Raw genomic sequence first — 14363 nt, forward strand, 5'->3', positions numbered from 1 at the left:
AGTTGCATTTTGCCATCAGAACATCTGAATACCATTCTGTTGTAGACTTTGGGAGGGGAGTGAAGTTACAACTTGGGAAAAAAAAAAAACATTTACATCAGATTTCTAGTTTCCAAACAAGAATGGGGTTATTTGAATTAAACAGCCTTAATTTACTAATGGACATAGTAGGATTAGCTTTCCTTTTTTTTTTTTTTTTGCCGGGCAATGAGGGTTAAGTGACTTGCCCAGGGTCACACAGCTAATAAGTGTCAAGTGTCTGAGGCCGGATTTGAAGTCAGGTACTCCTGAATCCAGGGCTAGTGCTTTATCCACTGTGCCACCTAGCTGCCCCAGCTTTCCTTTTTTAATTAAAAATTCTTTCAAAGTTGCAATGAGCACAGAGGACCAAATTCTGCCTGTCTATAACATCAGTGGAATCTCTGTTTTCCAAAGCAGAATCTGATTATTGGATTGTTTTTATCATTCACTGTTGGTTTGTGAAAGCTGGAATTCTAGAGTCTGGACAAGAATGAAGCAAAAGGAGAGATATTTTGTTGTTCTTATTGTTATTGTAGAAAAGAACTATAGCCTACCATAGAATAAATGCATTCTGTGATTGGAAATTTGGAATTCTTGGAGATCATTTATTCACTTACGAGCCTGAAGTAACTTGATAGTAGCTAGTAAAAGAAAAGAAAACAAAAAACCAAACCCACCATTCTCCTAAGAGTCAGTGTCCTAATTAATTATACATGGGAAGGCATAGTAAGAAGATATTGTATCAATTATAGATTCATATAAAATCATGGAGTAAAATATTGAGTGAGAAATTCAGTGTATCTATCTGCTCTTAGGAGAGGAGAGCAGAGAGGTGGTGTCATGTATGTATGTTTGTATGTGTGTGTGTATGTGTATAAAAGAGACATACAGACATATAGACATCATGATAAAAATAGCTGACATTTACTAATTGTTCTAAGGCTTGTGAAGTGCTTCACAGATTAACCAGCCAATTAAAAAAAAACCCCTCATACTACAGATATTTTACAGATGAGTAAACTGAGTCTCAGAGAGGTAAAATAACTTACCAAGTGTCACATAGCTAGCAAATGTGAGCCAAAGTCTCTCCTGTCTCAAGGTCCAGTGCTCATTATATTAATCTTGGCTCCCTCCCTTAGATGCCCATACAGGGTTCACACATGGCAACACTGTATTTGAGGATTTATGTGAGTAAAAGGAATGTCTAAATGCACTCTGTGAAATGTTACAATGATTTACTTCCTGTAGATACTTGGAGTAGGTGATTGGTGTGTGCAATTTGAAGAGAGATCTATTGACTGTTAGGAAATGTATTTTTTGTGAAATCAGCAGTAAAGAGAAATACTGTAATATGATTCATGCCTGTAGAAGTCCCTATACCAAGGGACCTGCCTGTTCTTGAGAGCTGAAATGTTTCATTGTGGCTATATGTGGGGAAAGAAGGAAATGTGCCTTATTTAATAGTTTAACCAGTTCCAGTAAAGCCTGTCTTTCTGAACATGTAAGGAGACCATTACTATGAGAGTAGCCAGGCCAGTGAGTAAAAAAAAACACCCAAATCTCAGTAGTATAAAGAAAAAACAGTATGTACCTCTCTGGTGGACACTGATATCACAAGTAATATGTTTGAAAGCTGCAAGAAAAAGAAATGACAGCAAAATGAGCTGGTAATAATAACTAAGGAATTGTTAAGTACAAAAAAGTTACCCTTTTTACACCCTCACTCCCTAGACAGTTTTGCTGTTAGAAATGTAAATATTCCCAAATGAAGACATAGAAGGCTTAATATGCTGCCATTAACTTAATAAACTAATAAACTATATATTTAGAAGCCCTGTGTTTAGAGCTCAGAAGAATCAAAATTGCATAGTACCCAAAGGCAATGGCTACAGCAGATTACCAAAAATGACTTGCATACAAAAATATATATAGAAGTCCTTATCAAGCATATGTCTGGTTGGAAAAGGAGGTAAGCCAATAGTGCAGCAAGAATAAAAGACCACATATGGACAGATTAAAATATTAAGATATCTATCAATATTAATCAGTTGTTTTTACACTGCTATCCATAAGATGTTAAAAGAAACAGAGAAGGCCTTCAACACATTGGGTGGAGCCTTAATGGACTTTTTATAGAAGGACACAATGAAAGTCATATAGACCAAGGAGATAAGGAAAGATTATGACACATAGTTTGGTGGGAAGGATGTCCATACTGGCAAGATCATAGATCTGTTGATGTATATTTTGTATGTGTAATGTGAGCAGAATTATCTGTGGAGTACAATGAATGGGATGACCATTCCAGGATCGAGGTGATCCTCAGTACTGTTCTAAACTATCTCATCTCTCCCACAGCCTCCCAGGGCATCTGTTCCTGAATGCTCTCAACTGAGGGCTTTGACACATACCTCACCAAAGCCATTCACTGAGAGGTCTCCCATCTCCCCTCCTCCTCACACATCATTCAGGGACCTTCACCCACTGTCTCCTTTTTCACTCTAGTCTTAGATGCAGAAGTGATATTTCTTCTCTCTAGGGAAAACTCCATACCTACCCTTGATCGAATCACTTCCTATTTTGTCCAGCATTGCTACTATCATTCTTACATTTTCTCATCTTCAATCTCTCCCTATTACGGTGTCCTCTGCCTAAAAACACTCTTGTCTTTCCATCTTTAATAAGACCCTTACTTGAACCACCCTCCCTAATAGCTTTTAGTCTCTCTCTTTCTCTTTGTTATTAAGTTCCTGGAGAAAAGCTCTCCATACTAGGTTTTGCCACTTGATTTTTTCTCACTCTCTCCTAAAACCCTCTGCAGTTTGTTTTCCTATTTCATCATTCAGCTGAAACTGTTCTCTCCAAAGTTACCAGGGATTTCTTTTATTTTTAATTTATGGAGTAAAACAAGTATTTCCATGACATAGTATAATAAAAAATGATTGCTCATGAAACTACAAATCCATTATGTACAACTTGCTACTCCTTTTAAATGTATAATAAAGTTATCGTGTAAACCTTTCCCCCCATTTTCCCCCTCCCCTCTCCCCTAGAGATGGCTACCATTAGGCACAAATATGTATATGTATATATATATATACATATATATATATGAATTTCATATATATGTACAATCATTCTATACATACTTCTATTTAACAGTTCTTTCTCTATATGCAGATAGATAGTATCTTCCTTCATGTGTCCTTTGTAGTTAATTTGGGTATTTGTCAAAGTCAAAATGACTTAGTCACTCAAAGTTGTTTTTAAAACAATATTGGGGCAGCTAGATGGCGAAGTGGTTAAAGCATTGGCCCTGGATTCAGGAGTACCTGAGTTCGAATCTGGCCTCAGACACTTAACACTTGCTAGCTGTGTGACCCTGGGCGAGTCACTTAACCCCCATTGCCTCACTAAAAAAAAAAAAAAATCTTATTAAAAAAAAAAACAATATTGCTGTTATTGTATACAACATGCATTCTGCTCATTTCATTCTTCATTATTTTGTGCAAATATATCCATGTTTTTTTTAAAAAATCATCAATAATTTCTTAAATGTATTTTAAAATTCTCATCCTTCTTGGTTTCTCTGCAGCATTTGACATGGTTAATCACCTTCTCTTCCACTTTTCTCTTCTCTGTTTTTTTAAAAATAAATTCATATTGAAATGCTGTGTTTTTAAAATTTCCCCTTCTCCTTCTCCCTGCCAGACAGCTATCCCATAAAAGAATACTTTTTAAAAGAAAAAAGAATAAAACATGAGCAAAACTAATCAATACATCAAAAATATCTGACAACATATGTAATTATCTATGCCATCTCCAAGGATTGGCAGGGAGGAATGGTGGCGGTTGTGAGAATGTCTTCTCATACCCCTTCTTTGTAATTTCACAACATTAATATTTTATTATTTTGTGGTTCTATTTACCTTGTTGTAGTCATTGCACATATTGTTTTCTTGATTCTGCTAATTTCACTCTGTATCAGTTCATGCAAGTCTCTCCACACTTCTCTGTATTCATCATATTCATAGTTTCTTACAGCAGAGTAATATTCCCTTGCTTCAGTGTATCACAATTTCTATAACCATTCCCCCCTGATGGGCATCTACTTTGTTTCCAGTTTTTTACTACCACAAAAAATGCTGCTACACATGTTTTGTTGTATGTGAGGATGTTGTGCTTAGCAATGGGTAATATACTTAGTAGAGGAATCTCTGTATTAAAGTGTATGGATAGTGAGTTACTTTGTTATATAATTCCAGGTTGCTTGACAAAATGGTTATATTGATTAACAGTTCCACCAACAATGAATTAGTGTACCTAATTTCCTCAGCTGGGTTGTACAGGGGATAGAGTGTTAGGTCTGAGTTCAAATCCAGTCTCAGACACTTAATAACTATATGGCCCCTGGGAAAGTCATTTAACCTTTGTCTACCTCAGTTTCTTCAACTGTAAAATTGGGACATTATTAGTATCCACCCCCATAGTTGTTTTAAGGATCAAATGAGATCATATTGTAAATAATGTAAAGTTCTTAACATAGTACCAGACACAAAGTATGCTCTTAGAAATGCTTATTTACTTCCTTCAACACTGACTATTCCCATATTTTATCATCTTTGCCAGCTTGTGGAGTTTGTGGCAAAACCTTAGGGTATTTTTTATTAATATTTCTTTTTTATTAGTGATCTGTAGCATTCTTCCATGTCCTTTACAGGTTTTCATGCCATTGATCTCTCTTGGTTTACTTCTTTTTGGTCCACCTGTTCCTTCTCAGTCACCTTTGCTGGTTAGTCATCCACATCATATTGATTAACCATGTTTATCCCCCAAATCTCTTTCCTGAGATCTCTTTTCCTTTCCCTGTAAACTATCTTCATGATCTCATCAACTTGAATGGGTTCTAAGTATTATATGCAGATAATTTCCAGATCTATATTACAGTCCTGAGCTAGAGTCCACATCACCAATTGCCCTTTGAACATCTTGAACTGGTTGTCTCATAGGTATCCTGTTCCAAGCTTCATTTCTTTCAAACTTCCCTATTGCTTTTGAAGGTACCACCATCCTCCTGGATACCTAGGCTCAAAACTTCAGCATCACTTCCTCACCCTGACTCATCCCACATCACCCAGTCCTTTGCCAGATCTTATCACTTTTACCTTCATACCATCTGTTGTATCTGTCACTTTCTCTCCACTTATAAAACCACCAGGGCAGCTAGGTGGCACAGTGGATAGAGCACCGGGCCTAGAGTCAGGAACACTCATCTTCATGAGTTTAAATCTGGCCTCAGATGCTTACCAGCTTGGAGACCCTGGCCAAGTCACTTAACATTATTTGTCTTGATTTCCTCATTTTAAATGAGCTGGAGAAGGAAATAGCAGAACACTGTAGTATCTTTGGCAAGAAAACTCCAAATGGGGTCACAAAGAGCCTGAAATGACTGGAAAACAACTAAACAACAGAAACAACCACCTTTAATCCATTTCTTTTAAAGGGGGTAGAGGAGCAGTTAGGTGGTACAACAAGTTCAGGCCCTTATCACCTCTTACTTGGACTACTCTAATAGCCTTCTGGTTGCTCTACCCATCCCAAGTCTCCTTATTCCAATGCATTCTCCACCCAGCTGCTAGAGTAATTTTTCTAGAGATACTTGTGACAATGTCACTCCCTTGATCAGTGATATCCAGTAGCTCCCAATCGCCCCCAAAAATAAAAAAATAAAGGCTTCTGTTTAGCATTTAAAGCTCTTCATAGCATGGTCTCTTTTTACCTCATACTTTGTTCCCCTCCAGGAAGTCTCCAATCCAGTCACACTGGTTTACTTGCTATTCCTCACACATAACAGTCTATTGCCTAACTATCCCTTTGAAATCCCCATGCCCAGAGTTTTCCCCTCTTCAACCCTTTTCTCTTAGTTTCTTTGGCTTCTTTTAAAACTCAGCTCAAATCTTACCTTATGCAGGAGGTCTTTCCTGGCTGTCCAGATGCTAGTGACTTCTCCAGGATTATCTTCCATTCACTCTGTATAAATCATGTATGTATGTAATTATTTATAGGTTATTTCTCCCGTTAGAATGTTAATTACTTATGGTGTAACGATTGGAATGACGCCACCTGCTGGATACTTACTGTAGAAGAGTTCTGCCCATGAAGCGAAGGTCTTTGAGGGCAAGACCAGGAGTCTTTTCTTTGGCGGGGAGGAAGTGACGCAGACTAGTGGGAGGAGGAAGGAAGAGACTGGCGCTGACTCTGGGGCGCTTTCCTTTGGACGCTGGCGGAGAAGGGAGCTAGAAATGTGCTCTCCCTTTAATAGATAGGAATCTAGGCCTTTTTTCTCTCTCTTTACCAAACTCTTATTCTCCTTAATAAATGCTTAAAAGTCTAACTCTTGCTAAAGCTTGTAATTTATTGGCGACCACTCATTAGATATTTTAGACAGACTAGCTAGAATTTTAGCCCTTAACAATGGGAAGGGATTATTTTTGCCTTTCTTTGTTTACTTAGAGCTTAACACAGTGCCTAGCATGTAGTAAGTGTTTAATAAATGCTTGTTGACCAACCTGCTGCTGGCATGGGACAGTGATTCACTCAGGAATAGGGGAAGAAGCTATCTTCACTAGCAATGGGGAAAAACTCTGAGGCTTATATACATAGAGTCAGTGCATGGCACCCAATTTTTTGGGGGTGGGCAATGAGGGTTAAATGACTTGCTCAGGGTCACACAGCTAGTAAGTATCAAGTCTCTGAGGCTGAATTTGAATTCAGGTCCTCCTGAATCCAGGGCCAGTGCTTTATCCACTGCACTACCTAGCTGCCCCCCATGGCACCCACTTTTAAATATGACCAAAGCAAAGTTCCTGTCTGCCTCCCCTTATGCATAACACGGCTCCATTTGATCTTTCTGTGACTCCTTTTATCATTTGAACCAGCACATAGGGAGGGCATTAGATGGAAGTTGAAGACTATTTTGTGAAAGTTTGCTATTTGATGATATCTCTGGGGGCTCTGGAATCTTCTGAGTAGGAGAGTGACATGGTCAGATGTTTGATTTAGGTAACTCCCTTTAGCAGCTCTGTAGAAAATGGATTGGAGAGGGGGCAGCTAGGTGGCATAGTGGATAAAGCACCGGCCCTGGATTTAGGTGTATCTGAGTTCAAATCCGGCTTCAAACACTTGACACTTACTAGCTGTGTGACCCTGTGCAAGTCACTTAACCCTCATTGCCCTGAAAAAAAAAGAAAATGGATTGGAGAGGGGAGAGATCTGAGGTAGGAAGGTTGTACCTTTCCTCATAGCTCAGAGGGTCTTAAACTTTTTGTGTGTGTCATGGACCCACTTGGCAGACTGATGAAGCTTGAATTATGTTTCTAAATACATGAAATAGTATAGAATTACAAAGGAGGTTAGTGAAAATTAAGACTTAACTTTCTTCCCATCCAAATTCATAGATGGCTAAAATCTATCCATGTGCCCCTAGAGAGATCAGTTAATCTCAGGTTAAGAATCCATGTCTTAGCCCTTTGGAAAGTCTCCCATCTTTTGTAATTGTCTAGGCAGAAAAAAAGCCTCCAACTGCCTTTTTTGGGGGTGGGGAAATTGGGATAAAGTGACTTGCCCAGGGTCACACATGCTAGTAAATGTCAAGTATCTGAGGCCGGATTTGAACTCAGGGCCTCTTGAATCCAGGGCCAGTGCTCTATCCACTGAGCTACCTAGCTGCCCCTCCAACTGTCTTTTAAATCAATATAATTTCCTTATGCCTGCTGTTAGCTCCAAAAGCTATGTGAACTTTGCTCAGGTAAAAAGATAATATTTTAGAAAGTTGTGAGTCACTGAAAAGAAGGAATATTAATGATGGCATTCTATATTATTTCATGGTGAAAGCAGGGCAAAGAAAGTGTTTTATTGACAATCACAACAAATTAAAGAGAAGATTCTTGAAATACTCCAAATGGGAATGTGTTCTTATTTACTAATATCATTTTCTTATGGTTATAGGTATTGGTGCTAGCCCCTATGTGATGAACTGCAATGTGACGATTGACTCTCAAGATCTGGCTACAGGAAAAAAGATTGCAAGTGCTATCAGAGGCTCCAATGTGGGTGGACTAAAGGGTGTTCAAGCTATGGCTTTTCCCCATAATGGGAAAATTGAAATTGCTTGTAATGTAGAGAGTTTTGAAGATCCAAAACCTATGGAAAAAACAGGATATATGACATATTGTATTCTTGGGCATCAGTATTCTTATATTTCTCCTCAATCGCTAGAGGCTCAAATTAAAAAGCTGGCTCATGATCAGGGAATTAGCACCATTGGAACAGCATTGGTTGGGTTTACACCTCAGGAGTGTAAAGACTGTGCTGAATATGCTCTAAGGGAAAAGATTGGAGAATTCTGGAAGAAAAGGGAGGGCATTTTCATGTGACTCCAGCAGATGCTGTTTTTGCATTAAAGGGAAAGCATCAACCTCTACCAAACCCTTTCTTCATTCAGTAAGAATGAAAAGAAGATGCCAACGGGGGTTGGATTGCAGCTGTGATAGGAAAATGGTATCTGTAAATGTCAACAAAAAATGGCCTTGTGATTTTGCTATGATTATTAAGAACACTTAGCTACTGTGTGGTAGTTATGAAGGATCTTAGAAGAAAAAGAAAAGAAAATGTAAGTATAATCACTAATTGATATAAAGACAAAGATAAACTCTTTATTTGTTTACTTAATTGTTCATTCTGCTGTACCTATCAAATTAATAATACCTTCTGCTTCCAGCAGGTTCTCAGTACCTTCTAACATTACATGTATAGTGGTGAATAAAATGCTGCTCTTGGAGAAAAGAGAGACCTGGGTTCAAATTTTCCATCTGACATTTACTTTTGATGTGACCATAGACAAATTACCTAAACTCTTCATACCTCCGTTTCCTCATTCATTAAGGAGATATTAGAACATATGGAATACTTGTTTTACAGGGATGTTGTGATGTTTGATGGTAATATATGTAAAACACTTTTTGAACCTTAAAATATTGTGACTATTTATGAGACAAAAAGGAAATGTGCCCTAAAAGATTACATAAATAAGAGTCATCCCTAGGAATTCTATCACCTGTGGCCAAATGAGTGAGAGATGGATGCACTTCAGCTTTGACCACTTCCTTGTGATTGAGAAGTATTGGCTATGGAAATCACAAAAGTTGAGGAGATAGAACTGACTCTGTGATATTTGAAAGTTCAGGCATTGGGATGGAAAATAAGATTAAGCCAGATGCCAAAATTACTGTTGCAGAGTCTGAGTGATTTGGAGGGATGCAAGTATAGCACCAAGGATCTAGAGAGGTTGGAGTGAACTTTAAGGGAGGAGAAGTAGTTGCTGAGTCATGATGGCAAAAGAGGGTCTGAAATGGGAAGCAAGGAATATGCCAATTTCTCTTCCCAACCCTGAATGTAAGTAGCTGTGGCAGAAAGAACAGAAACCTTTCAAAGAGTGCCAAGGGATGCGATATGTTGAGGAGGAAGTTGGGTTTCAGTGAATACCAGAAGGTGGAGGATTGTGAAAGTCAGTCAGCCAGTCAATCCACATTTATTAAGCATTTACTAGGTGAGAGGCACTGTGCTAAATACGATAGATACAAAGAAAGGCAAAGCACGGTCACTGCCCTTGAAGAGCTCACATTCTAACAAAGGAGACAACATGCAAGCAACTATGTACATATGTGTGTGGATATGTATAGATATGCATATGTGTATATGTGTGTGTACACACATGTATTTGTATGTGTATATGTATGTGCATTATGGGAATATGTATGTGTGTGTGTATATATATATATGTATATGTATATATTCTGGAGTATTCCTGAAGGACTCACACCTGTTATGTGACTGCTTGCTGAGCCCTTTGAAAAATTGCTCATCCACCTTTGGCTGTTCTAAGAAGGGGTAGCATATGTAGTGGTCACACTCCAGTAAATCATCTAGCAGACAGGCTAAACCAGATTATGGGTAACTAAAACAGGTTCCAAACCTGTCTGTGAGTTAGTGGGATGTCTACCCTAAGCGTTTGAAAATGCTCCCTGGTAGAATGGATGGGTGAGAACAGTTTGTTCCAATGGCCATGAAGGCAGCTTTAGCAGGTGCCATGAATGATAAGAGCTATGTCAGAAATCAAAGACACCAAAGTCACCTACTACATCCCTGGACTTCAATGACTCTAGAAGAGAGAATGAGGCTCATGACTTTGTGCAACTCTGCCTTTCTTAAATTCAATTCACACGAGTCAAGACATAATGCCATACTGTCATTGGTCCTCTTCGAATGAAGAACAAATTGTGTGGTTGTAAATATAATACACACACACACACACATATACACATACATACACTTATACATACATATGTACACATATACATCTAAGTGTGCATACACAAATATATACACATATATATATACATATAGTATAATAGAGCATAAAATATAATGGTAGTATAGTTATATATATATATATATATATAATTTAATGGCAGATATTTAATGACAGTGTATAGTATATATAATGTTATATATCACATATATAGTGGCATATATACATACATACATACACACACATATATATTAAAGAGAGGTAAACTCAGAAGGTAGGTGCAAGCATGGGATAAGGAGGAACTGAGAAAGGTCTTTTGTAGAAGATAGGATTTAACTTGAGTTTTGAAGGAATCTAAGAGGCAGAGGAGAGAAGGGAGAACCATTGAGGCATGGGAGATAGTCAGTGAAAAGGCAAAGGGTTGTGAGGTGATATGCAGTAAGAGATATAGGATGTAATGAAGTTTGGCAATCAACCAACAGGCTTTTATTAAGGACTTGTTAGTCTCTGGAGATACAAATTGTAATGATTGGAATGATGCCACTTGCTGGAGACTTACTGCAGGAAAGCTGCACCATGAGGAGAAGGCCTCTGAGGGCAAGGCCATGTGGCTTTTCTTTGTCATCAGGAAGTGACATTTGCTCATGGGTACTGTCTATCAAGGCTACCAGCCAATCAACTTGAAGAGCCTCCCATTTCTGGGAGGAACACACATGAAGTAGGTAGCAGACACTGGCGGAGGAGTCGCTCTTTTGGTTCCTGACCTGGCCGTGGTGGAGGCTAGACTCCAGAGGACTTCACAGGGGAGTGGAGGAAAGATAGGATTACCAGGTTGTAGGAATTCTGTTCTCAATCTTTCTCTTTCTCTTACTATCTTTCAATAAACCCTTAAAAACCTAAACTTGTTTATCAGTGATTTTAGTCAGTTTCCCCCCAAAACTGGGGGGACAGATTAGAACCTACATTTAGAAATTTAAATTACCCAAAATACAAAAATTAGACCTTCTCCTGGAAGAAGGGAAGGCTGAAGAGTATAGGGAATGAGTATGTAAATCATTGATTGCTCCATAATAATTCAAGTCCTGAATATTATTACTATCTTTAGCAAATAATGAACTATATTAATTCCTTTAATAATAGTAACAGTTGCTAGCATTTATAACTCTTTAAGTTTTATAGAGCATTTAAAAATATTATTTTATTTTATCTACATACCCTGGGAGCTTTGTACTATTATTCTTCTCATTTTACAGATGAGGAAACTGAGGCTGAGCGAGGTTAAATTACTTTCTCAGGGTGACAGAGCTAATAAGTATCTGAGGCTGGATTTGAATTCAGGTCTTCTTGACTTCAGGTCTAGTACTCTATCCAAGTTACCACCCAACTGCCTATCTGATTAGTGTGAGTAAGTCAGGCCATCTTTAGGGTAGATGATTATCTAGTTTTAATAGATACTTTAAAAAAACTATTCAGAAACCATTGAAATATAGAGGGGGTTTTCATATAATAAATAGCATAATTTACTTAATAGTGTAACCTAACACAACTCAGAACAACATAACCACTGCCAGGGGATGTGGTAGGCGGGACTTTCCAACCTTGGGGAGAGGTTGCACTATATGACTTCTGAGGTCCCTCTATTCCAACTCTGTAATTTCATGATTGAGGGGTGGGGAGAGTTGTAAAAAACACTCCACTTTCTATTTTCATATTTGTCTTGTCCTTCATTATAGCATTCTGTGTACTTTGGTGGTAATCTTGAGAGCAGGGTTTGTCTTATGTTGAGTTCATATGGGGAACCACAACAGCATCTTTACAAATGATTTAAAGTTTACAACTCAATAAATAATTATGGATGGATTGAGTTTAAAAACTACTTTCTTCATCACTACTATTTGAGGTAGGTAGTCTTATTATCCCCATTTTATAGATGGAGAAGCCGAGTCTTGCTCATAGTCCCACAGCCAGGAAGCATTGGACCTGGGACTAAACCAAGGTCTTCTGACTCTCAGGGTTTATGTCATTATGCTCTACTGCTCCTTCTACTGACCATGCTTATGAAAGGGATTGTTTCATTCTTTATATATTGATCCCTAGGCACCTAGTACAGTGCCTAGCATGTGACAGGTGCTGAACTGAACTAATTGATTGATTTATTGGTTCATTTTAAGTGATGCAAAGTATATAAATGAGAAATTTGAGTTATGAAGGAATACATTGCTATTGAGTAAGGAGAATGACATTTGTTGGAAGAAGTTTCAGGAGAAAGAAGCCAACATGTGGAGTACATCTTGTTGTGACAATTAGTGTCTTTAAAGTGCTTTGAAATCTTTGGAGATCATCTGTAAATACACAGAATTTATATTGAATTGTACCCATGATTTTCCATGGTGCTCCTGTCTAGCTATAACTGAATGGAATTTCATAACAGACTTTTTGATCACCTTTGTTTAGCAAGAAAGATTATGAAACTTGTCTGGTAACAGCACATGATGTGAATTTCTTTGAAGGGACTACAAAAGAAGATGAACTCACTTATTCCTTAGACAGTATCTTGTTATTTACCCTAATGTTCTGTATGTTTTGTATTTAAGCCTTGGACCCAAGCACTTGGTTCTCTTGCCAGGATTGTGATTTTGTTTTCTTTGGGTTGTTTATCATCATAAATAAAAAGTGGAAGGAAAAACAGTGGAACAGTCATGGTATCTAGGTATTTGTCATCTGTGTTCCCAGTTGTCAAGTGTGAAACATCTTTCCCATTTGACCAGATAGGTCAATGTACATTGTGTGACATATGGGGAAGAGTGGCACCTAACTTTCCACTCCTCTAGAAATGCTTTGCAGATCTAGTCTAGGGCTACAATATGATAAGTCATTGATTTGGACTTAGTATGAAAATCATATCAAATTGTGTAGAAGTTAATTTACTTTTTGATGACTTTCAGTGATGTTCAGTGCATACCAAACTGCTTTCTAGGAGCAGGCCCTGTTAGATCTTAATACCCCAAATAAGGGAATTTTATTAATTGATTCATGAATGTTTAAGAAAATAGAATCTGTAGCTCAAGTGGACATATAAATATACATGGAGAAAGTAGATAATGTTTCCTTTTTCTACTTTTATCTCTTAAGTTGACTTCATTTACTGTGTGTGAGATTTAGTTGTGTTTATTTTTTAAAAACCAAACATAAATACCATGCATCAAATTGGAAACTTGAGGCAATTGTGTGCATTTAAAAATCGTATTAGCCTATTATTCTTGAATTACAAATAATAGAACTTTGCAAAACCGGTAGATTCATAAACAGCATGAACTGTGTACCCCAGTCCTCCTTTTCCTTCTCTGCTCTTCTTTTCCCTTTTTCTTTATCTTTACAATATTTCTCTATCAAATCTCCTTGGACCAACTCTCCATTCTCTCAAACTTCTATAGTTGGATGCAGATGTTACCAGTTCCTTCCACACAGATCTGGCAAATAGAGCCTTGAACAATGCTAAGAAGGAGGTAGGGTGGGATAAGTTTAGGATTAATATCATAATGATCATCCTACTTGGTCTGGTATTTATTAAGAATTGTGAATGTGGGAGAAAATCTGCTAAAATGAGCTAATCTTTGATATATGCCCTATCCCATGTGAAGTGCTTATGTAAAAGCTAAAATAAGTAGACCTAATTGTTTCTTCAATTTTTTTTCATTTGGGCATAAAATGGGTATTATATGGAAGATGGAATCATCCCATTTAGCTCCCAGTGCCTCCGAGGTTAATTTTGCTCACCATTTGCGCCCATGCCAAAACAAAATCAAATTGACATGGAAAAAATAAAGAATCTATCCTCTGTCAACTGCTTGGTATTTTTTACCCTACCCAACTTAAAACTTTAAACTTTGATTTCTTTTAAGAAGGCCAAGGAGAGAAGAAAGCAAGTCTGGGAGTGATAAATATTTTGTGGTTGCTATTTTTTCTAACAAAT

At 37.7% G+C, this 14363-nt stretch overlaps 1 protein-coding gene across 4 annotated transcripts in view; it reads left to right on the top strand.

Moving 5' to 3' along the window:
• The window catches only part of FTCDNL1 (formiminotransferase cyclodeaminase N-terminal like), a 138065-nt gene extending 129390 nt beyond the window's left edge, over positions 1-8675 (top strand). For all 4 annotated transcript variants that reach the window (XM_043997319.1, XM_043997320.1, XM_043997318.1 and 1 more), the window contains one exon: positions 8029-8675. In XM_043997319.1, coding sequence (XP_043853254.1) covers positions 8029-8456 — 428 coding nt within the window. In that variant the 3' untranslated portion in view covers positions 8457-8675. The remainder of the gene's footprint in view (positions 1-8028) is intronic.
• The last annotated feature ends 5688 nt before the right edge of the window (positions 8676-14363 follow it).

This window comes from Dromiciops gliroides, chromosome 3, assembly GCF_019393635.1.
Source record: "Dromiciops gliroides isolate mDroGli1 chromosome 3, mDroGli1.pri, whole genome shotgun sequence".
NCBI classification, from domain to species: domain Eukaryota; kingdom Metazoa; phylum Chordata; class Mammalia; order Microbiotheria; family Microbiotheriidae; genus Dromiciops; species Dromiciops gliroides.